This window comes from Emys orbicularis, chromosome 7, assembly GCF_028017835.1.
Source record: "Emys orbicularis isolate rEmyOrb1 chromosome 7, rEmyOrb1.hap1, whole genome shotgun sequence".
Lineage (NCBI taxonomy): Eukaryota > Metazoa > Chordata > Testudines > Emydidae > Emys > Emys orbicularis.
The window spans coordinates 131,007,922-131,035,253 of record NC_088689.1 but is presented as its reverse complement, the minus strand read 5'-3'; the positions used below and the strand labels follow the sequence as shown (position 1 = coordinate 131,035,253).

The 27,332-nt window shown below is 64.4% G+C and overlaps 1 protein-coding gene across 1 annotated transcript; it reads left to right on the top strand.

Moving 5' to 3' along the window:
• Positions 1–3,703: 3,703 nt before the first annotated feature.
• IL17RE (interleukin 17 receptor E) lies at positions 3,704–25,702 on the top strand. Its single transcript, XM_065408278.1, has 16 exons — positions 3,704–3,802; positions 7,917–7,932; positions 9,165–9,320; positions 9,546–9,652; positions 10,142–10,265; positions 10,613–10,752; positions 11,003–11,071; positions 12,218–12,284; positions 13,056–13,237; positions 19,811–19,858; positions 20,549–20,594; positions 22,029–22,177; positions 22,351–22,419; positions 23,600–23,651; positions 24,276–24,383; positions 24,987–25,702. The coding sequence occupies exons 1-16, from the start codon at positions 3,704–3,706 to the stop codon at positions 25,700–25,702; spliced, it is 2,148 nt and encodes a 715-aa protein (XP_065264350.1).
• Positions 25,703–27,332: the final 1,630 nt, after the last annotated feature.

Below are 27,332 nucleotides of genomic sequence, written 5' to 3'. Positions count from 1 at the left end.
AGCGGGACTGGGAGCCACACACCTGTATGACTCGGGGGCGGGGGGGGATGCTGCCATCCCCAGGGGGCTGGATGGCACCAGGGTGGGGGTCCCCATTTTTGGGTAGCTCTGCTGGCAAACACTCAAAGCTCCCTATAGACTGGGCTGCCCTGCCCCTCCAGCCCTAGCCCTGGCTGGCAGTGACTGACCGTTCTTCAGTGGCTGGTGGGCCAGGGCTGGGTAGGAGGGCAGCTCCTGATGCGACCAGGGTACCCTCACCAGAAGTCCCCTGGCAGCACTTGGCTCTGGTACCTCTGCCCAGTTGGCTGGGATGAGAGGGGCGTGCAGGATGGGAGTGGCCCGGGGGCAGCCACCAGCCCTTCCTGATCTCCCCATTTCATGGAGCAGAAAGGTGCCCTGACCCCAGTGCCGCTGCCCTGAAGTCTGACAACATGGCACAGCCCCAGGGCTGCAGACGATGGTTGGCGCAGCGCTGCCCACTCCCACAGTGGCTTGTGCTGTGCTGGGCCAATGTCGGTGTCTGAGGCCCAGTCTGCACCAGTGCCCTGCCCGGATTGCCCTGGGGGCATGCAGGGCCCTCCCTTCCCCACAGCTGGGTGAATTCCATGCCTCTGCCTGGGAAGGAGCAGCTCCAGGTCACCAGAGAGCCAGTGGTCACAGGCCAGGTGCCTCCCAGCCCCCAGTGCCGCTGGCTGTGAGAGGGGCTGGGCTGGGGGGAGGGGAGTCGGGCAGCACTGGGGCAGAGGGGCTGGAGGGGAGTCGGGCCAGGCCCCGCCCCCAGCGCTGGCACAAGCTGCTTCTCCCACATGGAGTGACCAGAGAGGATGAAATAAAGAGCCGCCTTGCTGAGCGAGCAGCCTCCAGCATCTGTCTGCCGGGGGTGGGGGAAGGGCAGATATCCTCGCTGCCCTGGGTTGATTTGTGTCCCTTAGCTGCCCCCCGGAGTCTGTCCTGCTGTCGGGTCCCCAGAAGTCTCCGGGGATGGCCGTGCCTAGACCCCTGCTGATCTGGCCCCCCCCCCCCCCGCGTGTTCGTCCTCCCAGCCCCCGTCTGTGACCCTCTGAGAGATGAGCCTGTTGCCCCTCCTGAAAGCCAGCCATGGCCACAGGTGGCTCCTGTCCCCACGCCTGGGCCCTGGCCAGCCTTTCAGATGCTTGTTGGGCCCTGGCCTGGTGGGGTGGCTGCGGGACAGGGGCGTTGGGCACAGGCTGGTTCGCCCTGAGGAGAGAGGCCTGCTCCTACCACCAGCTGTGCACCCTGCCTCTTAGGGATAGCAAACCAGGCCCAAGGCTGCCTGCTCCTGCCCCATTGCTAGGGGCTCTACCTGTCCCAGTCGCTGGGGCGAGGGAGAGCCTGTTTCAGCAGCCACTAAAGCGAGTGCCCTGGGGGGCTGGGGACAGAAGGTGGTCCCGATCTGAGGGTGCACCATAGTGACAGGCCAGAGAAGAGGCTGTGGGGCCTGGGTGAGGAGGGACATGCCTGTTGTGGTGCTGGGGTGACCCTGCCTTAGGGGGCAGTTCTTTGGGCTGTGCCTTGGAGGGGTGAGAGGTGAGGGGTCATCGTTCTGCCTTGGTGCCATGGCATCTGCTTCTGCACCTGGGGGCAGGACCTGATCCTGTGTCTGCTGCCACCCTTGGAGGGGTCCGTTGCTGTGTGCCTCTCCCGCAGACCCCAGGGCTTTGGGACCGGCTCTGGGGGCCCCCTGCAGCGAGCCAGAGCCCCAGGGGTCCCACTCGGGCCTCTGGGCTCCATCCCACTGCTCCGGCCCATGAGCTCTGCCCAGCGAGTGCCCGAGACAGAGCCGGGCAGAGACTTGTACCACCCTAGGGAGCAGGCCCCCTCTGCCAGCACCTGCAGAGACACAGCCAGCATGGGCCCAGCCAGGCTCATCAGTCTTAATCTTAATCAATGGAGATATCCTATCTCCTAGAACTGGAAGGGACCTTGAAAGGTCATTGGGTCCAGCCCCCTGCCTTCACTAGGAGGACTAACTACTGATTTTACCCCAGATCCCTAAGTGGCCCCTCTCAAGGATTGAACTCACAGCCTTGGGTTTAACAGGCCAGTGCTCAAACCACTGAGCTATCCCCCCCCAGCGCAGGCAGCCCCGGGGGAGCCTCCCACAGAGCCCAGCCAAGCTGTAGGGACCCCCTGGGCTCCCACTCTGTCTCCTCTGATCCCCTACCAGACTCCCAGGGGCGCCCCCCGCTTCCCCGCAGCCAGTGCTTAACCGCCCCGCCCTCTGTTCCCAGCTGGGGAGCTGCAGCTCCAGGCTGGGAGTCTTCCTCCCTCGGGGGTCCTGGTTGCTAGGTGCTGGATTCCCCATTGCCTTCCCCATGCTCCACTGCTAGGGGGATTAAGGCCCAGGCAGCCTGGGGACACCCTCCCTCTGTCTGCTAGCCTGCCCCAGAGCACACAGCCCTCCCCTGCCTGCCACAAGGCAGCAGAGGGGAAACTGAGGCCTGCAGGCTTCATACCACTAAGTGATGCTGGGGGCTGGGCTGTTCGCTTTCAAACACGGGGCTCCCCTGCCAGCTCTGTGCCCGGGGGTGCCACCAAGCAGGACCCCCGCACAGAGCCCAGCTGCCACGTGAGGAGGAGGCTGCCGCTGCACGTGCTGCCCGCTGCGTGGGTTCCCTGCAGGCTGCCGCAGTCTCACAGGAAGCCTGAAATAAACCAGGTCAACCACCGTGTCCCCATTACCCTGCGGCGGGGGCGGGGGCGGGGGCAGTGGGGAGACGGAGCTTTCGGGGGGCAGCGCCTGCGGCGGGAGTGTGGGGGGCAGTGGGGAGACGGAGCTTTCGGGGGGCAGCGCCCTGGGGCGGGGGTGTGGGGGGCAGTGGGGAGACGGAGCTTTCGGGGGGCAGCGCCTGCGGCGGGGGTGTGGGGGGCAGTGGGGAGACAGGGAGCTTTCGGGGGGCAGCGCCGGCGGGGGTGGGGGGGCAGTGGGGAGACGGAGCTTTCGGGGGGCAGCGCCTGCGGCGGGGGTGGGGGGGCAGTGGGGAGACGGAGCTTTCGGGGGGCAGCACCTGCGGCGGGGGTGGGGGGCAGTGCGGAGACGGAGTTTTCGGGGGGCAGCGCCCTGATCCGCGGGCTGCTGGCGATAATTCTCATTAGCATCTCCTGGGCCTGGGGCTCCCTCGTGGGGAGCGCCCCCCTCCCATGGTGTTTGTTGCTCCTGAGGGTCCCAGGCCTGGCCCCAGGGTCCCGGCTGCCAGGAAGCAGGTGTTAGCTGCCCTGCTGCTGGGGGCAGCTCCTGGCAGACACCTCGGTGCCAGGTCCCTGGCAGGAGCCACCGCCCGCTCCCCTGGGGAGTTGTGTCCCCCTGGCACCAGCTGTGCCCCCTGCCGCCGAGTGTGAGCAGAGCTCGGCACCCCCCGCCCCGGGCGGCCCATCCTGAGACCTCCTGCCCAGGGCAGCGGGGCAAGCGCCATCCTGCCGCCCATCCCCGCCGCACCTGGGCGCCCGCCAGGTACCTGGCACCAGCACAGCCGGGGCGGGGGGCGCTTTCCGGGGGCGGGGGAAGCCCCTCCCCGATCCGGCCGAGAGGCAGAGCCCGGTGCGGGGCTGCCGGGGGCGGAGGGCCCCGGGGGGTGGCTCCCGCCCCGCCCCGCGATGATGAAGCGGGGCGGGCAGGAATGCGGCGGAGCCGGCCGGGCCGGGTGCCGTGTGCGCCCCGCGCAGCCATGCGCCAGCCCCGCTGATGGGGCGCCCCGCGCCCCGCGCCCTGCTGCTGGCCGGCGTCCTGCTGCTGGCCGGGCCCCGGGCCAGAGCGCCGCGCCCCCGCGTCACCGCCAACTTCGTAAGGCCCGGGCGAGGGGTGCGGGGGGCTGCGGGGTCCCGGGGCCGGAGCCGGGGGTTCATCCCGACAGCCACCCCCTCCCAGAGCCCCGGGCGGGCACCCAGCGGCGAGGGGCCGGGGCGGGGCGGGGACTCCGGGCAGCTCTGTGCCCCGCTCGCTGGCCGGGCTCTCCCGGGAGCTGGACGAGAACCAGCCCTGGCTGGGCCGGGGCCCCGGGACACTGAGGCCGGGTCAGGGGGCGCTTTGGGCGCTGTGATCCCCGCGCTGGGAACGGGGGGCCCCGCGGAGCGGGGGGGGGTAACGGGATTTGGGGCGCGCGGTTGTAGGCAGCGAGGCCACCGCTGGGCCCGGCCTGACCCACCTGTAGGAGTCTGGGCGAGCTGGGCTGGGTCCGGGCCGCTGCAGAACCTAGGGCGGGTTGTTTGTGTTCCGTGGGGCGAGCGGGGCCCGGGCCGGGGCTCCAGGGTGGGTCGGTAGCGGGGGTGCAGAGTAGGGTGGCCAGATGAGATATCGGGACACGGGGGGTCCGCCGGCGGAGCGAAATATCGGGACAAATTGTGTCCCGACCGGGACGCGGGACAAACAGCTAAAAATCGGGGCGTCCCCGGTCTGGTCACCCTAGTGCAGGGAACAGGGATGGGTGGTGGCAGGTGCAGTAACGAACCGGGCTCTGTAATGAGGAAGAAATGGCTGGTCCAGCAGCTAGCAAGAAACGGGGCAAAATGAGACCAGGACAAAACCTGGAGGGGGAGGGAGCCACCGCCATGAATCTGCCTTGCCTGGGCCACAGAGCCGGGGTCAGCGCTGCATTGCAGGGGCGGGGAAGCGCCGCAGGGTTAGGACCTGCCTTGCAGTGACAGGGGCGAGGGGCTCAGTCTGGTGAGCGCCCCCACGAGCCGGCCCGGGGCGAGGGAGCCCAGCCTGTCCCTGCCCCACGGGAACAGATCGTGGGTGATGGGCTGTTGGCTCCGGCAGCGAAGGGGAACCCGGCCTTGGGGCTGGAAGCTGATGCCAGGCAGACAGGGAATGAGGCGAGTTTGGACGGGGAGGGGAATTAGAAGCGTTTCCTGGGGCAGGGCGGGTGGGGGATTCTCCATCCCTGGCCATGGTTCAGTGGGGAGCGGGTGTTTGCCAACAGCTCTGCTCGAGGGGCTCCAGGGGGCAGGTGTCTGCCTGTGCTGGGCACGGGGCCAGACTAGGGGATCACAATGGTCCCTGCTGGCCTGGGGACTTAGGACTGAAAGGTGGGCAGCAGGTTAAAATGGAGGAAAGGAACCGCTTCTTTACACTGGGCGTAATTAGCCAGTGGAACTTACTGCCACATGGAATCCTTGAAGCCAAGAGCGAGCTCGGGGACACTTGTGTGAAGAATGGGGGTGCCCGTGGTTACACCGGGAGCGGAATCAGTGCGTGGGCAGGGCACATACTGCCGGGGCCAGGGGAGCGTTCCAGAAATGCCAGGGGGGCTCCTGTTCCTGCCTGGGAGCAGTTGGTGCTGGGTACTGCTGGGGAGGGGGGGAAAGAGGGGTGGATTCCTTGGGGTCCCCATGTGGGGGAGGGGGTGGATTCCTCACTACAGGTAAAAAGAACAGGAGTACTTGTGGCACCTTAGAGCCTAACAGATTTATTTGAGCATAAGCTTTTGTGGGCTACAGCCCACTTCATCAGATGCATGGAGTGGAAAATACAGTAGGAAGATATATATAGTTATAGATATAGATACACAGAGAACATGAAAAAATGGGGGTTGCCATACCAACTCTAACGAGACTAATCAATTAAGGTGGGTTATTATCTGTCCAGTTTGGCCAATGTACATGGAAGAGGGGCATTGCTGGCACATGATGGCATATGTCACATTGGTAGATGTGCAGGTGAACGAGCCTCTGATGGTATGGCTCATGTGGTTAGGTCCTATGATGGTGTCCCTTGAATAGATATGTGGACAGTCTCTACGCAAAAGAATAAATGGACACAAGTCAGACGTCAAGAATTATAACATTAAAAAACCAGTCAGAGAACACTTCAACCTCCCTGGTCACTCTATTACAGACCTAAAAGTCGCAATTCTCCAACAAAAAAACTTAAAAAACAGACTCCAACGAGAAACTGCAGAACTGGAATTAATTTGCAAACTGGACACCATTAAATTAGGCTTGAATAAAGACTGGGAGTGGATGAGTCATTACACAAACTAAACTATTTCCCCGTGCTAATGTTTCCCCTACTGTTACTCACACCTTCTTGTCAACTGTTGGAAATCCTGATTATCACTACAAAAGTTTTTTTCTCCTGCTGATAATAGCTCACCTTAATTAATTACTCTAGTTACAGTTGGTATGGCAACCCCCATTTTTCATGTTCTCTGTGTATATATATCTTCCTACTGTATTTTCCACTGCATGCATCTGATGAAGTGGACTTTAGCCCACGAAAGCTTATGCTCAAATAAATGTGTTAGTCTCTAAGGTGCCACAAGGACTCCTCATTGTTTTTGCGGATACAGACTAACACGGCTACCGCTCTGAAACCTGTCACTACAGGCAGTTTAGCACTGTTCGGGGAGGGGGGGGGGGCAGGGGGCCGTGTCTGTTTCTGGCTCTGTGGCCTGACCATGCCATAAGAACCTAAGAGCGGCCATAGTGGGTTAGACCAAAGGTCCATTTAGCCCAGTATCCTGTCTGCCGACAGTGGCCAATGCCACGTGCCCCAGAGGGAGTGAACAGAACAGGGAATCATCAAGTGATCCATCCCCTGTCGCCCATTCCCAGCTTCAGGCAAACACCATCCCTGCCCATCCTGGCTAGTAGCCATCGATGAACCTATCCTCCATGAACTTATCTAGTTCTTTTTTGAACCCTGTTACAGTCTTGGCCTTCACAACATCCTCTGGCAAGGAGTTCCACGGGTTAAGTGCCAGGCCTGGCTCTGGGCTTCCCGGCTGTCCTCAGCCTGTTCAGTTCTCAGCCTGCTCCTCACCCCACAGCCAGGCAGTGGTGTGGGGCAGCCAGCCCTTTGCTGCAGTCCCTGGCCACCTGCCCAGCGGGTGGGTGGCAGAAGGGGCCCACAGGTGCCTGCGTTGGGCCCGTGGGCAGGAGGGCAGTGACCTTGTCTGGGACGCAGGCTGGGAGTTAGAGGTGCGAAGGGCTCATTAGCTTGAGCATCAATCCAGAAAGCAGCTGGGGTTGGCCCTGCCCTGGTCACCCCGGGGTCCCGCTGGGGGCACCCTGCTTGGAATGACTGTTTGCGCAGGCGTTACGACGACGATCGTTTAACCACAAAGCTCTGGATTCACTCCAAAGGCCGAAATGTGGCTCCCTAAAAGCAGTTCCCCACCTCAAGGCACTAAGCCAAGGCTGCCTCGACCCATGGCGGTCGCTCCGGTGTGGGCAGGCAGGTATTAGCACTGGACGCTGCACGAGTTCCCCTCTTACCCCCTTAGCAAACCGGCCGAGGGTCAGACCTTGGCTAGGGCCAGGAGAGCCGTCTCTTCCCTAGTCCGTCATTGGCTGCACCGTGCCTGATTCCGCTCACTTCCCCCCAACCCGGAAAGAAGGGAACTTCCGTGGGTCACTGCTGGAGGGACCCCGGCGCCCGCTTCTCCTGAGCCCACGGGCCTGGGGCCTGTCACTCACGCTGACATCCCACCTGCATGGAGAACTGTCCTTCACCCGGCTCTGCTGCAGGCCTGTATTCCCGCAGCCCGGGGCCTACCTGCGGGCCCGTCAGGGGAGCCAGCAGAAAACGTGCCAGGCACGTGCTGCTGCTCTGGGTGAACCCCAGCCCCAGACTCAGCCCTGTACTGCTCAGCCGGGGGAGCCTGCTGGGAGCGGAGATAAACCACTGCGGCTTCCCTGAGCATAATACTCATGGGGGTGCTGTGGGCCGCCGAGGGGAGGGGTGGCTCTGGGTGCCAGGGGCCGCCAGGGGTGGGTGGGGTGGCTCTGGCCCTGTGGGCCGCCGGGGTTGGGGTTGGGGGTGGGTGGCTCTGGGTGCCGGGGAGCACCAAGGAGAGGGTTGCTGGGGACTGCCGGGGAGGGGTGGGGGGGTGCTGGGTGCTACCTGTTGGCCAAGGCCTCCTGCACTAACACGGCTCCTTGTCCTTTGCTCACAGGCCTGCAGAGTCAGGGGTAAGTAAATCTGCTCTGTTAGTGGTGCTGGCTGTGGGGCAGGCAGGGGGCAGCTGGGGCGCTAGGGGGCAGCACTGCTCAGTCCCTCCCTCCTTCCACCTGGGGCTGGATCACAACTGTGCCGAGCTGGGGTGCGGTGGGAGGGGGCCATACTGGGAGTCTGCCAAGGAAAACCAGACGCTGCCTTCAGTGGTGGTGCCAGCTCCCATGCAGTCAGTGCTGCCCCCAGCGGGCTGCTAGGGGGTGCCGGGCTGCGGGGCGGGGACTCAGCGGGGGTGCTCTCCCCTCACTGTCAGTGCTGACCCCAGTGCAGCGCCAGGGTCCCTGTACTGTGGGGGGGGGGGTGGTACCCCAGGGGAGGGACCCAGCAGGGACTGGCAAGGCTGGGTGTCACGGGGTCCCCGGGCGATGCTGGAACTGCTCCCTGCGCAGCCAGGCAGGACTCTGGGGGAGCCTTCTCTCCCTGAGCAGACTGTCTCCAGGGCAAGGAGCTTCCTGGGTCTGACCTCGGAGCATCCAGCCTCCCCTTCCACACCGTGCGCTTCCCGCAGCGAGTCCGCTTGGGCGGGGTCCTGGGGCAGCCAGAGGGTCCTGCCCCCCAACTCCGCAGTCAGACGTGACTCTCAGCCAGCCGGTAAAACAGGTTTATTAGACGACAGGAACACAGTCCCAAACAGAGCTTGTAGGTACAGAGAACAGGACCCCTCAGTCAGGTCCATCTTGGGGCCAGGGAGGCCAGAGCCCCCTCTGGCCTCCCTCCATTTCCCCAGCCAGCTCCAAACTGAAACTCTCCAGCCCGTCCTCTGGCCTTTCTCCCTTTCCCGGGCCAGGAGGTCACCTGATCTCTTTGTTCTCCCACACCTCCAGTTGGCACCTTGCAGGGGCAGGACCCAGGCCATCAGTTGCCAGGAGACAGGGTGTCGGCCATTCTCTGTGCAGACCCCTGCACACCCCTGTCCTCTAGGGCTCTCCAACAATTACACCCCCTTATCCCACCACCTAGATACTTAAGAAATGCATAGGGGAAACTGAGGCACCCACACAGTATTCAGAGAAAACATTAAGAACATTCCCACTTCGTCACACTGGGGTTGCCCCAAGTGTCTGGAATGCAGAGCGCTGGGGAGTGTAAGTGACTGGGAGTCCCTGCTTGGCGGGCAGCCCTGCAGTGCACTGGGGGGGCCCAGATGGGTCCTGGCTGCCTTTAACTCCACTCCTCTCCTCTCCTCCAGTGGACAGTGCCCTCCCCAGGCCCCGGTGCCACCAGAGGGAGCAGGATGGAGCAGGCCTGTCCCCGCCAGCCCTAGCTCTGAGCACCGCCTGGCTGTGCCAGGCCTCCCGCGACTGCCAGCCGTGCGTGCGTGTGCGCCTGGCCCTGCACACTGCAGGTAGGTGGGCCGGCCTCACCTGCACCCCGTTTTAGAGTGGGTTCCTGGAGCCCTGCTTGGACCCGTGGCCTGAGCCCCCCTTCGGGCTAGGGGCACCCAGAGAATTCCTGGGAATGACCCTGGGGGGGACTCCGAGGGCTGGCTTCGGTGGGGGCTGGGGGGCTGCAGAGGCCCTTGGTGGGGCCGGCTGTGAATTTGGGGCTCACCCCTTTCTCTCTCCCCCAGGGCTGGGCAGTGTCTGTGGGCTGCAGTTGGATTTCCTGGTGCTGGGCTCCAACACGGCCAGCTGGCTACAGGTCTGGAGGCAGCTCCCGGAGGCTGCAGGCTCCCTGGTGAGTCAGCGCAGACCAGGCCCAGGGCTCCTGGTTCGTTCCCTCCTTGGCAGCTGCTCGGTGCCAGCCGTCCAGTCCCTCCTGCTGCAGGGAGCTGGGCAGGCTCGGCTGGCACCGTGCCTGCTCATGGGGTCTGCTCCGGGGGACAGGGAGGGGGGGACTCGCAGGGTGGGGGAAGGGGGAGGCTCGGGGGGGCTCGTGGGGGCGGAGGCAAGGGGACTCGCAGGGTGGGGGCAGGCTGCTCTGGGGGGCTCGCAGGGTGGAGGCAGGGGGAGGCTCTGGAGGTGGGGGCTTGTGGGGCAGAGGCAGGGGGCTCGCAGGGTGGGGGCGGGAGGCTCGTGGGGGCGGAGGCAGGGGACTCGCAGGGTGGGGGCAGGGTGCTCTGGGGGGCTCGCAGGGTGGAGGCAGGGGGAGGCTCTGGAGGTGGGGGCTTGTGGGGCAGAGGCAGGGGACTCGCAGGGTGGGGGCTCACCCTGTGGTCTCCCCCAGTGGCAGGTGCAGTTTGACTGTTTCCCGGTGGAGAGCGGGCGCCGTGTTCTGGTCTCACTTGGCACCGTCCCTGACCGGGGGCTGAGCCTCAACCAGAGCCACCTGGTCCCTGCAGAGCCGGCAGGTGAGACGAGGTGCGGGGGTCTCCCTCCTTGGGGGCTGGAAATGCCACCTCCACGCAGAGACCTGGGTGAGGGGCTGTGAGGTCTGTCTCTAAGGGTTGCTGTGGGGGATCACGGGGTGGGGCTGTGGGGGGGTCGTGGGGGACCATGGGGGGGTCTTTCTGGGGGTGCTGGGCTGTGTCTTGGGGCTCTGGGGCTGGCTCTGGGCCACGGCTGGTCCCAGGCCTGAAGCTGCGCTGGGTTTGGCCCAGCAGCTGCCGCCTGCTGGCTGCTGTTCAGCCGGGGTCAGTCAGGGCTGCCTGTGCACGTGGGCACGGACTGCCCATCCCCGGCCCTCTCTCCTCTGCAGGCCCCAAGTTCAGCTATGCCTGGCGCCCGGAGGCACGGGCCATTGAGGTGTCGGTGCCCGAGGGCCCTGCCCTGACCGTGCGGCTGTGCCACCAGCTGGCCCTGGAGTGCGAGGAGCTGTCCACCCCCTTCCCCCGACAGGTGAGGAGCATGGCCCCAGGGGGCTCCCCCCATGCTGGGCGGGGGTGGCCGGCCCCAGGGGCAAGGGCCCCAGCAGTTGATGGGCCAGAGGGCACCTCCAACACTTGCCCTCCCAGCGGGGAGCCCGGCCGTACCTGGGGGTGCCAAGGGTGGACCCGGGGTCCCTGCCTGGGTTGGACCAGGCACAGCAGTGTCTCTTGGGGGCCTGGCCGGGCTCTGCCACCCTCACCCACCTCCTTCCCTGCCGCAGGCGTCGGTGTCTGGGGGTCACAGCGTTGTGCTGCCCTACGAGTTCCTGGTGCCCTGTCTCTGCATTGAGGTAGGTCTGCCGGCCACCAGCCCCTGGCCGCCTGGGTCTGGCCTGACAGCGACCCGCTTGGGGGGAGAGAGGGTGCCTGGGCGCTGGGGGCGGAGGTGCAGGGGGCCGGGGAGGACGGGGCCTGGGCACTGGGGCGGGGGTCTGGGGAGGACAGGGCCTGGGCGCTGGGGAGGGAGGGAGGTGCAGGGGTCTGTGCAGGATGGGGCCTGGGTGCTGGGGCGGGGGTCCAGGGAGGACAGGCCTGGGCGCTGGGTTGTGGGGGGAGAGGTGGGGGTCTGTGCAGGACAGGGCCTCGGCGCTGGGGCGGGGGGGGAGTTGCGGAGGTCCGGGCAGGACAGGGCCTCGGTGCTGGGGCGGGGGGGGAGTTGCGGGGGTCCGGGCAGGACAGGGCCTCGGCGCTGGGGCGGGGGGGGAGTTGCGGAGGTCCGGGCAGGACGGGGCCTCGGCGCTGGGGCGGGGGTCCGGGGAGGACGGGGCCTGGGCGCTGGGGCGGGGGGGGAGTTGCGCGGGTCCGGGCAGGACAGGGCCTCGGCGCTGGGGCGGGGCGGGGGAGTTGCGGAGGTCCGGGCAGGACAGGGCCTCGGCGCTGGGGCGGGGGTCCGGGGAGGACGGGGCCTGGGCGCTGGGGCGGGGGGGGAGTTGCGGGGGTCCGGGCAGGACGGGGCCTGGGCGCTGGGGCGGGGGGGGGAGTTGCGGGGGTCCGGGCAGGACAGGGCCTCGGCGCTGGGGCGGGGGTCCGGGGAGGACGGGGCCTCGGCGCTGGGGCGGGGGTCCGGGGAGGACGGGGCCTGGGCGCTGGGGCGGGGGTCCGGGGAGGACAGGGCCTCGGCGCTGGGGCGGGGGTCCGGGGAGGACGGGGCCTGGGCGCTGGGGCGGGGGGGGAGAGGTGGGGGTCTGGGGAGGACAGGGCCTGGGCGCTGGGGCGGGGGTCCGGGCAGGACAGGGCCTCGGCGCTGGGGCGGGGGTCCGGGGAGGACGGGGCCTAGGCGCTGGGGCGGGGGGGGAGTTGCGGGGGTCCGGGGAAGACGGGGCCTGGGCGCTGGGGCGGGGGGGGAGTTGCGTGGGTCCGGGCAGGACGGGGCCTCGGCGCTGGGGCGGGGGTCCCGTGCGTCCACTTACTCAGAATCTGATCCCTTGGTTCCTCAGGCCTCCTACCGGCACCGCGACAGCCTGCGCACGAAGCTGTGCCCCTTCCAGCCCCAGCCGGAAGCTTGTGAGTGGCCTGGGCCGGGGCATGCCGGCCTTCGGGAGTTCCTGGCTGGGGGGCTGGAGTCCAGGGGGTGGGTCTGCCAGGCCCCAGCTGCCCCTGCCCTGAGCCCTGCCTGCAGCCTGGCGAGTGCTGTGCCCGTAGCGAAGGCGCCCGCCAAGCCCCCAGCGTCTCCCTGGAGCACCTGGGCCTCTGGGCGCTGGCAGGATTCCCAGCTCTGCTGCTCCCGTGGGAGTGGTGCCCTGAGCAGCCACACGGCCTGCGGCCCGTCCTGGAGTCCAGTGCCCACTGGTCCCGTAGCAAAGCGCAGCGCTGGCCTGCCCAGAGCAGTGCCCACGGGTGGGCCGTACAGGGGAGACGGGCCGTGCCAAGGCCCTGCCTGGCTGGACTGGGCCGGGCTCCATGCAGGAGACGAGCTGCGCTGCCCTCGCCCCCAGCCCACGCCCCCCTCGATCAGCACTGAGCTCCCACTGGGAACAGGAGTTGTGTCGTGAGCTGTGCCACGGTGCTCAGTGTATACCCGGGTCTCCATCCATGTCACCTGCCCTGACACCTCACAGGGGCCGGGAGCACCAGGGGGATGCTGGCTTTGGTCCAGACCTTGCCTGGCGCCCGGGGGCAAACTAGTCTGTAATTCCAGACCCAGGGGGTGCCTGTAGCCCTTTCACATCCCAGTGCCCTCTGCCAGCCGGCACTGGGGCCCCTGGCTGTGCTGGTGGGGCAGGGTGTAGGGCTGAGCCTGCCAGTGCCTCTGGCTGATGCCTCTCTGCCCCCCAGATGGCTCCGAGCTGTGGGCGTCCATGCAGTTCCGTGACTACAGCGCCAGCAGTGAGGCCAACATGGTCATGGTGCTGAGTGCCCGTTGTCCGCTGCACCCGACCGCCACCCTGTGCTGGAAGGAGAGTGACACGGGGGCCTGCCACAGTGTCCCCAACTCCACAGCCATGGAGTCCAACCAGGTACACAAGCACGCGGCCCAGGGCCCCGGCTCCGGCGCCTGTCTGCAGCGGGGGGGAGCCAGCTGCCTGCTCCCGGAGGGACGCCTGTGGGGGGCTCGCGCTGCCAGGACTGAGCCGGCCTGGGAGTTTGGCGAAAGCCTGGGTCCTGCGGTGCCAGTGCAATCGTGAGCCCCTCCCGAGCGCCGAGCCCAGCGACACTCAAACTGATGCACCTCAGGACTTGCAGCGTGAAGGGAAGAGCCCCTGTGGGCCGGGAGAGGGCCTCAGCACCCCAAGAAGAGCAGGGTCCCCCAGCTCTCAGAACACAGGGAAAGGGGGAATTCAGGGCTGACAGGCCCACCCCACCCCCTCTGCTACCCCTCATATTCTCTAACTCCTCCGGTCTTCCCCCCTGCCACTCCCCCAATCCCTCCCTATTCCCCCTTGCCTGAGGCCCTACCCCCATTCCATTTACCCCCCTCCCCATAATGCCCCCATCCATCCCTTGCTGCAGATCCAACCCCTCTTCCCCTGGTACCACCTGCCCGGGCACCCCCCCACCCCTCCACGCCCCGCGAGCATTCACCGCTCAGAATCCGTTTCAGGCCCTTCCGGAGAATCTGTCGTCCTCCGATTTCCACACAACAAAGTAGAATCATAAAGTGACTGGGGGAGGCAGATGTTCCCAGATGTTCATGGTTCATTCTCAGATTTCCCCCGGGGGTTCCCTGTCCCCCTCCCCAGTGTGTAAGAGTTTCTGGATGTGTCAAGGGTGCCTGTCCCGTCCCCGTCCCACCGCAGCAGTGTGTTCTCAGCACGTGCACCGAGGGTGCCTGATCTCTCCTCTCCCCCCCCAGATCCCAACTCACATGGGAGGTAGGGAGTGGGGCTCAGATCCCCACTGTGAGGCAAGCCCCTCCCCCCCCAAGAACCTGGGTTCCATGAGGAGCACAGGAGGTGGGAGGGGGCTGACTCCCTTAGATGGGCAGAAGCCCGCCCAGATCCTGGCGTGCGCACAGTGGGGGCTGGAGAGTGGCTCAGGGACCCCCCCCTCCGATCCCATTTCACATGGGGGTAGAGAGAGGGGCTCAGCCCCCCCAAGAAAGGCAAGCCCCAAGACCCTGGCTGACACAAGGGTGTGTAAGAGGCCAGGTTAGGCCCCATAGATGGGCAGGAATCCCCCAGAGTCTGGGGCACACACAAGGGGGCAGGAAGCAAAGTTCAGACACACCTGGGGGGCAGGGACCCTGTCACGGAGTCCCCGGGCGATGCTGGAACTGCTCCCTACGAAGCCGGGCAGGGCTCTGGGGAGCCTCCTCTCTCGGAGCAGACTGTCCCCGGGCAAGAAGCTTCCCCAGCTTCCACCTTCCTGGGTCTGAGCTCGGAGCATCCAGCCTCCCCTGCCCCTCCGTGCGCTTCCCACAGCGAGTCCGCCCAGGCCCCCAGATCCTGGCACCCACCCAGAAGGGGAGAATATGGGGCCTCCCATCCCTCACCTCCATGTGTCCCTCACTCCCCAGCCCCTCTGACTTTCCCTGCCACCCATCCCCACTTATCCCGCTCCCCTCAATACAGCCCCAAGCCTCTCTGACCCCTATGCCCCCCACTCTTCCACCCCCTAAAATGCCCCTCCCCTGCCAGCAAGCATTCGCAGGGGGAACTTTATTTATTACAAAAATACTTTGATTACATTCCCCCCCCCCCCCCCCCCGGATAAATGAACAAACAGCCTGCTGGAGCCGGATTTCGGCAATACGCCAGCCCCCTGTTCCAAAGGCCTGGCCTGACACGGCTAGCTGGCTCAGGGTCAAAGGATGACTGCGCATCCCCTTTGAAGGCTAACAGCCCTGTTCACTCCTCTCCCCACATCTGCCCTCGGGGGTCGGCACAGGAGGCTTGCAATGTGCTGACCACGACCAGCTTGATCTGTTTGAAACAACGTTGTAATTTGATTTGCCCTGAAGGCTTGTGGGGGCCGTGCCCTCTGTTGGGGTGGCCCTCGAGCGCTGGGCACCTTGGTGCAGTGATCTGAGCCCTGGTTTGAGCTCTAGCTGTGAGCCCAGAAAGGTTTTCAGAATCTCTCCACTTTAAAAAAGGCTAGGAGGTTTGGGGCTGTAGCTAGGGTGACCAGATGATAACTGGAAAATATTGGGACTGCCGCAGGGGGAGCGCCTTTTCAATTGTTACACTCACCCGTCTGGGTCTTTGGCGGCACTTCGAAAATACCCGCCACCGAAATGCTGCCGAAGACCCGGACAGGTGAGTGTAACAATTGAAAAGGCGCTCCCCCTGCGGCAGTCCCGATATTTTCCTAAGCAAAGCCTAAGCAAAGGAAAAAAAAAAAAAAAAAAAGCTGCGCCCGAAACAAAATATTGGGATGCGGGACAAACTGCTCGATATCGGGACAGTCCCGATTTTATCGGGACGTCTGGTCACCCTAGCTGGAGCTCAGGAATTCCGGGGTCAAATGGCTCTAACTGTGGGCGGCTAACAGAACCCCACGCCTCTGTGAGGAACCCCGCGGTGCATGGCAATGCAAGGGATCTCGTAGATTTTAGCACACTTAGAAGAGTCGAGCTTTAACCAGAAGAGCCGTGCATCTGACCGGGGGAGTGCTATATTCCACTTCGTCTTTGCAGATACAGAGAAACCGATCACAGCACTAAACATGAATGGGTACAAGTGAGCATGAACTGATCACATTTATAATGTGCAAACAGAATAAAGTCCAGACTAGTGTTTTAGATACTTGGTACTTTAAAAGGGCCAATTTTGCAAAGCTGAAAATAATTATGAGCCAAATCAGCTGAGAGGAAGAATAATCAGAAAAATGTGAATGACAGCTGGGAATTGTTTAAGAACACTTTACTAGATGCCCCAAAAGGACTTGTTGGTTAGAAAACTGACCTGATTTAGAAAGAAGATGATGGCAGCTACAAAAAATGAATGATGTAGATACACATAACAAATGGAAGAAAGGGGAAGTTGACAGTAATATAAATATAAATCAGAAGTTGGGAACTGTAGAAAATTGATAAGGGAAGCAAAGGGACACAAGGAAAAATCTATGGCCAGCAGAGTTAAGGACAATAAGAGAGAGTTTTTTAAGATGATTAGGAGCAAAAGAATTTTAACAATGGTATTGGTCCACTACTAGATGGAAATGATAGAATTATTAATAATAATGGAGAAAAGGCAGAAGTGTTCAATAAATACTGTATTTCTGTTTTGTATTTGGGGAAAAAAACAGATGATGTAGTCCGATCACATGATGAAGATAACTTTCCATTCCACTAGTATTTCAGGATGTTAAACAGCAGCTACTAAAGTTAGATATTTTTAAATCAGCAGTTCCAGGTAACGAACATCCAAGAGGTTTAAAACAGCATGCTAAGCAGCTCACTGTACCCTTAGCAGCAGAGAGTCCTGTGACACCTTATAGACTAGCAGACGTATTGGAGCATGAGCTTTCGTGGGTGTATTTGTCGTATTCACCCACGAAAGCTCATGCTCCAATACATCTGTTAGTCTATAAGGTGCCACAGGGCTCTCTGTCGCTTTTTACAGATCCAGACTAACCCCTCTGATACTTCTACCCTTAGTGTTGATTTTCAGTAAGTCTTGGAACACTGGGCAAATTCTAGAAGACTGGAAGACAGCTAATGTAACAGACAAAGGGCCTGTCGCTGCACGGCTGTAGTGCTTCCGTGCAGATGCTACCTATGCGGACAGGAGGGGTAGACGGCAGCGTAGGGAATCCACCTCCCCGAGGATTTGGGGCTAGGTTGCCAGAATTCTTCCATCGACCCAGTGCTGTGTACCCCAGGGGTTAGCTCTGCATGCCTACATCTCTCGGGTGTGGCTTTTCACACCCCTGAGAGACGCAGCTATGCCATGTAAGTTCCCTGTGTAGACCTGCCCTTAGACTTCTCTAGAGCGTCAACATTTTGATTAGAAAATGAGAATGATATAAAATGAACATGGCACACGTTCCATTGATTGAAAACTGGCTAACTGATAGGTCTCAATGTACCTGTAAACGGGCACTCCGCAATGAGTGGGTCTGTTTCTAACGGGCTCCCGCAAGGATCAGTTTTTGGCCCTACGCTAACTAACATTTTCGTGAATGACCTGCAAGAAAACATGAAATCATCACTGATGAAGCTTGGAGATGAGACAAACTGGGGGAGTGATAAATAAGGCAGAGGCCAGGTCACTGATACAGCGCGGTCGGGGTCTGGATTGCGTGGGAAGGTGAGCTCAAGCAAACACTGTGGCTTGGTCTCCACTACCAGCTTCTGTTGGTATAACTCTCCTGTGGGCGTAGGCAGCGTCGCCGTTGGTGGTGTGGACAAGGCCTGTGCGGTTTTAGTACGGCTAAATGTAAATGTGTGCATCTAGGAACAAAGACCATCGGCCACGGCTGAGGGCTGTGCTGTGGGCAGGACTGAAAAAGATTTGGAGGTTGGGGCGGTGGGGTAACCAGCTGAACACGAGCCCCCAGTGCGACGCTCTGGGCAAATGGGCGAGTGCCAGCCTGGGTGCGTAACCAGGGCACTCTCGGGGAAGAGCAGAGGTGATTTTCTCTCTGTGTTTGGCACTGGTGCGACCGCTGCTGGAGCCTGGGGCCAGTTCCAGGCGGAGCTGACGAATGGGGAGGGCTCAGAGAGAAGCCACGAGCGAGCGGCATTAAAGCCTCCCAAGAGGCCTGACAGTGACGGCTCAAGGAGCTCCGTCCATGCAGCTTAACAAAGAGCAGGTTCAGGGCTGCCTTGACCCCAGACCCGTGTTTTTTGCAAATACACATAACATGAAATAAACCAAAACAACAGTTAGAAGGGAGCCCTTCCTCCACACCCCCGCTCTGGGTGTTGTAACGGGGTGCACAGGGCATAGAGCTGCCCTCTGACCAGCCCTGCCACCCCCCGCACCTGGCCGTGGTCCCAGGTGTGGGAAGCTGGGCCCAGCCCTATGGGACAGGGGCTGCTGCTGCAGGGTAGAGGTGGGTTTGTTCTACAACACCCCTCCCCCACCCAAGGGCTTCCCAGCACCCCCCACGTGGATAAAACCAAGTGACTCAGAATTCCCAAAAGAACAAGCTTTGTGGGGCTCTGTCCGCTAGTGCCTCTGTGGGGAACAGGTTTGCTAATGGGCTGCTCAGTCTAGCAGATGGAGGGCGAATGCAACCCAAGGGCTGGGCGGTGAAGCCAGAGAAAGTCAGATGGGAAATGTGGTGTCAGTTTTTAACCGCTGGCCAGTTTCCCGGGGTGGCGGATTCTCCATCCCTGGCCCTGGTTCAGTGGGGAGCGGCCGATGCTAACAGCGCTGCTCGAGGGGCTAGGCTCTGGCCTGGCTGTCACGGAGTGTGGGGGAGTCCGGGCCCTGCACCCCCAATTCCTGCGATTCACCGTGACTCTCAGCCAGCCAGTAAAACGGAGGGTTTATTAGATGACAGGAACACAGTCCCAAGCAGAGCTTGTAGGTACAACCAGGACCCCTCGGTCAAGCCCCCAGGGGGCAGGGAGCCTAGACCCCAGCTTTTGGGGCTCCCTCCGTTCCCCAGCCAGCTCCAAACTAAACCCCCTCCAGCCACACCACCCGGCTCCTCCTCCAGCCTTTGTCTTCCGGGCAGAAGGTGTCACCTGGCCCCAGGCCCCTCCTGGCTCAGGTTACAGCTCAGGTATCCGCCCCTGGTATCCCATCCCCAATGCAGACAGTCTCAATACAACTCCCAGGCAACATCCCCAGGTCAATGCCCCACTCCCTGCTCCGTCACACGAGGGGATCACAATGAATCTCAGTCTCTGAAGGGTGTGGCAAGCTGGAGGGGCCTCTGTCCCATCCCACTGCCCCAGGGCACCTGGGGCTGCAGGCACGTCTCCCCCAGTGCTGGGCCCAGTGCCTGCCTGGCCCTGGGGCCCTGCCACCAGCACTCACTGTCCCCCAAAGGGATGGGCCGCAGACCACTGGGGCTCCCCCTGAGAGCTGTCCCTGGGCTCAGCTGGGATGGGCCTCGGCTCTGGGGACTGAGTGCTGGGGAACGGAGGGCTATAGGGTGACCAGATGTCCCTATTTTATAGGGACAGTCCCGATTTTGGGGTCTTTTTTCTTGTATAGGCTCCTATTACCCCCACCCCTGTCCTGATTTTTCACACTTGTTGTCTGGTCACCCTAGCGGGCTGTCCCCTCCAGGCCTGGGAGGTGGAGGGGAGTTTCTCCCCCAGCCAGGGTGGGCAGGCTCCCCATGTCGCATGAGGGGAAGGGCTTGGCCTGGGCTGACACCCCCCCCCCCCCCGCCCAACGGAAGGGGCTGAGGCAGGTGACGAGGGCCCCCCAGGCCCCTCTGCTGCAGCAACTGCCTCTCCCCATTCAACTGCTTCTGCAGCACCGCTCTGCAACCTGACCTGCTCTCCCAGGGCTGGCCCGGGGGCAGATGGTTTGCAGGCCTCTGGGAGCTGGGGGCAGGATGGCAGGATGGGGTGGGGGAGGTGCACCCCAAGGGAGGTGGGGGAGCTGAGGTAAGGGGGTTCCCCAGGGGGGCCCCGGTAGTGAGGGTCAGCTGCAGTTTCTGACACGCTCTCTGCTCTGGTCTAGGCCTACACCGTGGAGAAGGTGGATGTGCATCCTCTGCTCTGCTTCAAGGTGAGCCCCCCGCATGCCCCCGGCCGAGCCCCCCGCTGGCAGGACTCCTGGTGTTTCACTGGGATCTCTGGCTGGGTGGCTCCCCGGAGCCACACGCTGAACCCAGCCCCAGCGCGACCCACCCTGCCCTTCCTGGCACCCCCACCAGAGGCCCTAGGCCCCTTCCAGGGGATCCTGCCCAGGGAAGAGCCGGAGCCCTGGCCCCTGCCCTCTGTTGCCAGCCAGGAAGCGGCGGGCAGGCGCGTGCTGTCAGGGCAGAGCGGGCCGGGGCTGCAGAGCCGGGCTCTCGTCTCACACAGGGCAGGCAGCCTCTCTCCGATGCCCCCCGGTGGGTAACGGAAGCCCAGACCCATGCTGTTGCCCCCCTGTGGTGCCACCTTACAGAGGAAGGGCTCTGGCCCTGACCCAGAGCCAACCCAGAGGGGCTGATGGGCCCCCGAGCCCCATTCCCCTTCCCCGCCCCTCCCAGCGTCCGTCAGAAGAGGCTGGCGAGCTGGGGCCGGCAAAGGGCTGAAGTGCACAAGTGCCGGGCACCCTCCCCTGCCGTGCCCTTCAGCGGAGCGTGAGCAGCCTCCGCTCTCAGTGCCCAGCCAGAGGGGCCCGCTGGCGAGTGCTGACCCCCAGCCTGGCCTCCCTCTAACACCCCCTCCGGGCAGGGCCTTTCTGGTGACTTTCCTTGTTTCTCTCCAGTTCTCCTACGGCAACAGCAGCCACGTGGAGTGCCCGCACCGGCCAGGTGAGCCTGCCTTGCCTCTCTGCAGTGGGGACGGCTGGGTGTTGGGGGGACAGGGAGTGCCGTGCAGCAGCAGCTCAGCTGAGCCCTAGACTGACAACTTCCCTCTGTGCAGCCTGGTTGTGCCGGGTCCCGCAGTGCCCTGCGCCACCCGCGCCTCGGAGCTCCCTGAGCACAGCAATGGCTCCCCTGGCCCCAGGATGCAGCCTGCTCTGGGGGGGAGCTACCGCCTGGCAGCACCGCACAGAACAGCACCTCCTGTGGGCAGGAGGGGAGCCAGGGCTCCCATCCCCACACAACACAAAGCACCAGGGCCTGAGCACAAGGAGGTGGGGCTGCTACCCATCATCATGGGGTCTGGCTAAGGGGGGGAGGGTTCTTCTCTCCTGAGAACAATGGCACCTGCAGCACAGCACCCCCTTTCTCCATGCTGGGGCCAGCCCTGCCTGCCAGGGGAGAGCGCCCCCTGCTGAGCCCCACAGCACCCTCTAATGCCCCACTGGAGCCAGCCCCGACTGCCAGGGGAGAGCGCCCCCTGCTGAGCCCCACATCTCAGCGCCCCCTAGCGTCCCACTGGGGCCAGCTCTGCCTGCCAGGGGAGAGCGCCCCCTGCTGAGCCCCACAGCACCCCCTAGTACCCCACTGGGGCCAGCCCTGCCTGTCAGGGGAGAGCGCCCCCTGCTGAGCCCCATATCTCAGTGCCCCCTAGCGCCCCACTGGGGCCAGCCCTGCCTGCCAGGGGAGAGCGCCCCCTGCTGAGCCCCCATCCCGCTCCCTGCAACCTCCTGTATTTTCCTTGGGTGTCTCTGTTGAGGGTTCACTTATTTTAGTCATAAGGTGTCACCCCGGCTCAGTCTGACCAGGAGAGATCAGCTCAGTGCAGAAAGGGTTAATGCTTTACCCAGTCTGGGGAGGAGCACTGCAGTTTACAAAGGGATCACAGGAACCAGGGGATATTATACCCTTTGTTTCCAGCAAACAGACAAGCCCTGTGTCCCGGGACCTTGGCTAACCCTGTCCCTGACCTCGTCCCTAGCTCCGGCCCCAGTTGTCCCTGTCAGTTGTGCTGAGCGCGCACTGCAGTTTGTGACCCTTCCCAAGCCACACATCTTCGCCCCTCACTCCTACCGGGGCCCTGCACAGGTCCCCTGCTTGCCCATGCCTGCTCTCTGCTTAGCGTGAGTGCAAAGCATGCTGGGAGGCTGGCTCCTAGTTACACAACGTAGCATAAGTGCAAAGAACACACAGCCACCTACACGTCCCTGACACTGACTAACCTCTCCCCTCCTGGTGCTGGCCAGGCCTGGCCCTGCTTCGCATGAGAGCCAGGGAGCCTATGCCAGAGCCCCACAGACGCCCTGCAGGCTCTGGGTGGGCGGGGGCCCCGATGTGGGGTGGGCGGGCCCATGAGTGACCCCTCCTGTTTTCTCCCTGTAGACACCGCCTGGAACGTGTCCGCGAGTGTCCGGTTCCTGCAGCTTCTCCTGCGTGTGACCTCCACGGTCCCGGCATCCTTCAGCGCAGCCCTGTGCCGGCAGCAGGGGAGCCGGTGTGAGCCAGAGGCGCCTGTCTACACCGTCACAAGCGTAAGTGGCTTGGCCCGGGAGCCTGGCCCCCTGGGACCCTCTGCGCTCGCTGCCAGGGAATGCCGAGGCCTCAGGCCAGCGGGCAGGATCAGAGCCCTCTGCGCCCAGCCGGGGGGCAGGGAGGGGAGGGGAGGGGGTGCTCTTTGGTTAATGGCGTCCTTCTTGGTTTGCAGCCAGAGAGCTTCGGCCCCAGGGAGCTGACCCTGCTGCTGCCGCTGCAGCTCCTGGGCGGCTGTGTGCTGGTAAGGCCCCCGCCCCCGGTGCTGCCCCCTTCCCATGGCTCCGTCCCCACCTTACCCAGCCATTCTTCTGCTCATGCCCATCACTGTAGTATCTGAGCACCTGGCATCACAAAGCCCCCTCCCCTGCAGGGTCACAGGATCCCCCGCCGCGTCACAGAGCCCCCCCTGCCCCCCAGCCCCCCTCCCCCTGCCCTGTCACAGAGTCCCCTCCCCCGCAGGGTCACAGGACCCCCTGCCACACTACAGAGCCTGGGGTTGCCAACAAAACCGAACACCCTAGCCCCGGCCCTTCCCCGAGGCTCTGCCCCGCCCCTTCCCCAAGGCGCCCCCGCTCACTACTTTCCCCCTCCCTCGGTGGCTCGCTCTCCCCCCACCCTCGCTCCCTTTCACTGGGTTGGGGCAGGGGGTTGGGGTGTGGGGGTGGTGAGGGCTCTAACTGGGGTGGGGCCAGAAATTAGGGGTTCAGGGTGCAGGAGGGGGCTCCAGGCTGGGACAGGGAGTTGTGGTGCAGGAGGGGTGAGGGCTCCATCTGGGGTACGGACTCTGGGGTGGGGCTGAGGGGTTTGTGGTGCAGGAGAGGCTCCAGGTTTGTGGGGGGGCTTGGGATTGGGGCGCAGGCTGACCTCGGGCGGCTCCCGGTCAGAGGCAGGCTCCCTACCTGTCCTGGCGCTGTGCTGCACCCCGGAAGCAGCGAGCAGCAGGTCCGGCTCCTAGGCAGGGAGACCAGGAGGCTCCGCGTGCTGCTCTCGCCCGCAGGCACCGCCCCCCCAGCTCCCATTGGCCAGTTCCCGGCCAATGGGAGTGCAGAGCTGGTGCTTGGGGCAGGGGCAGCGCGCAGAGCCTCCTGGCCCCCCTGCCTAGGAGCCAGACCTGCGCGGTGCTGACCGGAGCCGCCAGGGTCCCTTTTCGACCAGGTGTTCCAGTAAAAAACCGGACATCTGGCAACCCTAACAGAGCCCCCTGCCCCGCTGTGTCACAGAGCCTCCTCCCTGCCACGTCACACAGCCCCCGTACCCCCCTCCCTGTGCAGGGTCACAGAGCCCCACCTGCCCCCCAGCCCCCGTCCCTCTGCCCCGTCACAGAGTCCCCTCCCCCTGCAGGGTCACAGGACCCCCTCCCTCCACCCGTCACAGAGCCCCTTGGTGTCAAACCCCCCACGTGCTCTCTCTGTGCCTGGCAGGTGTGGCGCTCCGACGTGCAGTTTGCCCGGAAGCAGCTCCTGTGCCCAGATGGTGAGTGTGGCCCCACGCAGAGCCCCGGGGGGCAGCCAGAGGCAGAGAGGTCATGGCAAGGAGGGAGCAGATGTGCCCATCTGCCCCCCGTAGGTCACCGGCCCCAGCCCCACCCAACCCCCACACACTGACCCAGCTGGTGAGTGAGACCCAGGTGTCGCAGCCCGCAGGAGCCCGGCTGGCATGTGGCCCTGGCAGAGAACAGGAGGGCCCCAGGGCCGAGGCCCCCATGGCAGGGAAATGATTCAGTGACCTGCACCCCAGGCCGCGGAGGAAGGCGAACCCCCCCGAGGTCACTGCCCCTCTGCCCTGGGGGAGATTCCTTCCCCACCCCCTGGGATGCGCGGTTAGCCCCTGAGCAGGTGAGCGAGAGCCAGGTGCCCAGCACTGAGAGGGAGACGGCTCGGTGCCCCTCAGAGCCCTGGCCCTGCCCAGGGCCCTGTCTCCAGCCACGGCCACCCCACTGCTTCAGAGGAAGTTGCCAAAAACACCAACCCCAGAGTGTGTTCCGGGGGAGGGGATCCCTTCCTGACCCCTGCTGCTGTTCGGCTGCAGTGATGAAGCATGAGCTTGTAGCACCAGAAGGCAGCACTGCTCAGCACCTCTCACCCACTTCTCTTCCAGTTGCTCGCAAGCGCTTTGGGCTGCTCGCCCTGGGGCTGGCACTGGCTCTGGGGCTGCTGGGGACTGTCCTGCTGCTGAACTACAGGAGCCTCCGGAAACTCACCACAGGTGAGGGGCTGGGATGCTGGGGGGCAGTGGGGCTGGGGGCCAGAATCCCAGGGGGCTGGGGCAAGGAGCCAGTGAGGGGCTGGGATCCCCAGGGACAGAGGGGCTGGGGGCCAGGATCCTGGGGGGTTGGGGCAAGGAGCCAGTGAGGGGCTGGGATCCCGGGAAGCAGAGGGGCTGGGGGCCAGGATCCTGGGGGGGTTGGGGCAAGGAGCCAGTGAGGGGCTGGGATCATGGGGGGCAGAAGGGCTGGGGGCCAGGATCCTGGGGGGGTTGGGGCAAGGAGCCAGTGAGGGGCTGGGATCCCGGGGGGCGGAGGGGACAGGATCTGATGAGGATCTGGGGGCTGGGATCCGGGGAGCGGAGGGGACAGGATCCTGGGGGGCTGTAGACACAGTTGGACAGGAAGCGGCAGGGAAGGGAGCAGGGTGGGGGTCTTGCTGGCTGAGCAGGAGAGGTGACCGGGTGGGGACGGCCCTGCATGGGAGCTCAGCCAGGCGAAGGGTTTAGTCAGCCAGGCAGCCTGGAGCGCTTTGCCCAGGACCCGCCCTCTGCAGAGCCCTGGGCGGGGGGCACCCTGCCATTGACCCTGCCCTCTCCCCACAGCGCCGCGGGGCCGTCGGCCCGTCCTGCTGATCTATTCCCCCGACTCCGAGGAGCACAAGGTTCTGGTCTGCACCTTGGCGGACGTGCTGTGCTCGGCGCTGGGCTGCGACGTGCGGCTGGACCTGTGGGAGGCGGGCAGCGTGGGGCGGCTGGGGGCACTGCCCTGGCTCTATGTGCAGCGGGAGCTGGTGGCCCGGGAGCAGGGCACCGTGCTGCTCCTGTGGAGTCAGGGCAGCGCCCGGCTCTACCAGCTGTGGCTGGGGGCGGCCGCAGGCAGCAGCGGCTCTCCGGACCCCCACGATCTGTTCGGCGCAGCCATGTCCTGTCTGCAGGGCGAGCTGCAGGTGGGCGGGGGGGCAGGGCAGCTGGGCGACTGGGCGCTGGCCTACTTTGGCGAGCTGTGCAGCCGGCGAGATGTGCCGCCTGCCCTGTGCCTGCTGCCCTGCTACCGCCTGCCGCGGGAGCTGCCTGGCCTGGCCCACTTGCTGCAGGGCAGCGCCCGGCCCCCCGCCTGGCTGCGCCCCAGCACGCTGCTGCACAGGCTGCTCATGTCGGAGAAGAGAAAGTGCCTGCAAGGCAGGGTGGAGCTGTGCCGGATGCAGCAGCCCGAGGGGGCGCCCCTGGCCAGGCTGGCAGCCCACCAGGTGGGGTCTGTGGGGCCCAGCCCCCGCGCCCCTCCAGCCAGGCCGACCTCGCAGAGACCCAGCTGCGCCTGAGCATGCTGCAGCGGGCCACGTGCCAAGGACCTGGGCCGGGGAAGGGCTCAGCGTGCCGTAGTTGGGATGATTGGGAGGGTCCCTAGAGATGCCAGAGAGGGGCTGGTGGGGACATGGCTGGGCTCCAGCATGCCACATCCATTCCCAAGACCAAACGTGTCTGCAAGAGGCTGGCAGCCCCCGGACCCAGGAGAACCCAGGTGTCCTGACAAGGGGCAGCCTGTGAGCCTGGGTTTGCTTGGGGCTGGAAACTGCCTGGTGCAGGGTCTGTCAGGGGCAATGGGGCTTGGACATTTGCCCTCTTGCAGCCAGCTCTTGGGCAGGACCTGCCTCCTCCTCTGGTGACCACTGTGGGGTCTGTTGCCATGGCCACGAGTGTGGAGAGACTATATGGCCCTGAGGGGGAGGGGCAGGGCCTGGGTGGAGAGGGCAGGTCTGTGTGGCCCCGAGGGGCGGGCCCGTGGGGAGGGGGTGGGGCTGGCCCTGTCGTGGCCCCGAGGGGCGGGCTCCCGGGGAGGGGCTGGGGCTGGCCCTGTCCTGGCCCCGACAGGTGGGCTCCCGGGGAGGAGGTGGGGCTGGCCCTGTGCTGGCCCTGAGGGGGCAGAGTCCTGCGTGAGCCCCCTGCCATGCTGTCACTGACCCTGCCCAGGGGTGAGAGCGGGCTGGGGGGGAGGTGACCTGTTCAGGGGGCTCTGCCCACAGCAGGGCCAGTGCCCATCAGTCCCAGCCTGTCCGGGACCCAGCAGGCCAAGCACTTGCTCCCCACTCAGCTGGCGTGTCAGGCAGAGCCCCCGGCCGGCTGGGGTGCAGGAGCTGGATTCGGAGGTGTCTGGACATTGAATAAATGAGTTTATGGCCTGTGAGGGCTCGACTGATCCATCCGGCTGTGGGGGGCCTGTTGCGGAGCTCCTGGCCTCGCCCCAGCTGTGCCAAGGTGGTGTCCTGCCAGGCTGGGTGCCCAGGTAGCTGGTGGTGCCGCCCCAAGGGACGTGGGTGCCACCTCACACAGCTCTGGGGGCTGGGATTTGGGGTAAAGCTAATGGCACCCGAGGACTTGTTCACCTCCAGTCCCTAGCTGACTTGGGCTGAGCGAGCCCCTGACCATCCCTGAATTTGGGGCTGGGCACAGCCCGTCCTGGGAGGGACATTGGGCCAGTTGTGCCACCCACCCCATGCCCTGGTCTCTTGAGTAGGTGCCCTGGGGAGCATCCATCCCGCAAGGAGAATGTGGGCACTGTCTGGATGGGCCCCGAGCCCCCCGCTCCTGCGAGCTCTGGCGTCAGGCCGGGCCTGGCATGAATCCCAGGGCGCGGGCACTTGCTGAGCCTACCAGCTGGGCAGTGATGGACACCTCCCCCTCCTCCCTGTCATGGTGCAGCCCGGGCATGTTGCTGACCTGGGTCAGGCTCTGCCGCAGGGCCCAGCAATCCCCGGCAGTGTGGGGACTCTGGCCTAGTCACCTTCCCCCGTCCCACCAGCTTGCCTGCCTGCCAGGGCCCAGCCTGCAGGAAGCAGCGACATCCCCGTGTGGATGGTCCCTGGCTCTGTGTCGCCTCCCCTCCCCACCTCCCTGGCCTGCCCAGAAAGCAGCACTGCCCCCCCAACATGGCCCTGCCCCTCACGCCTCCCC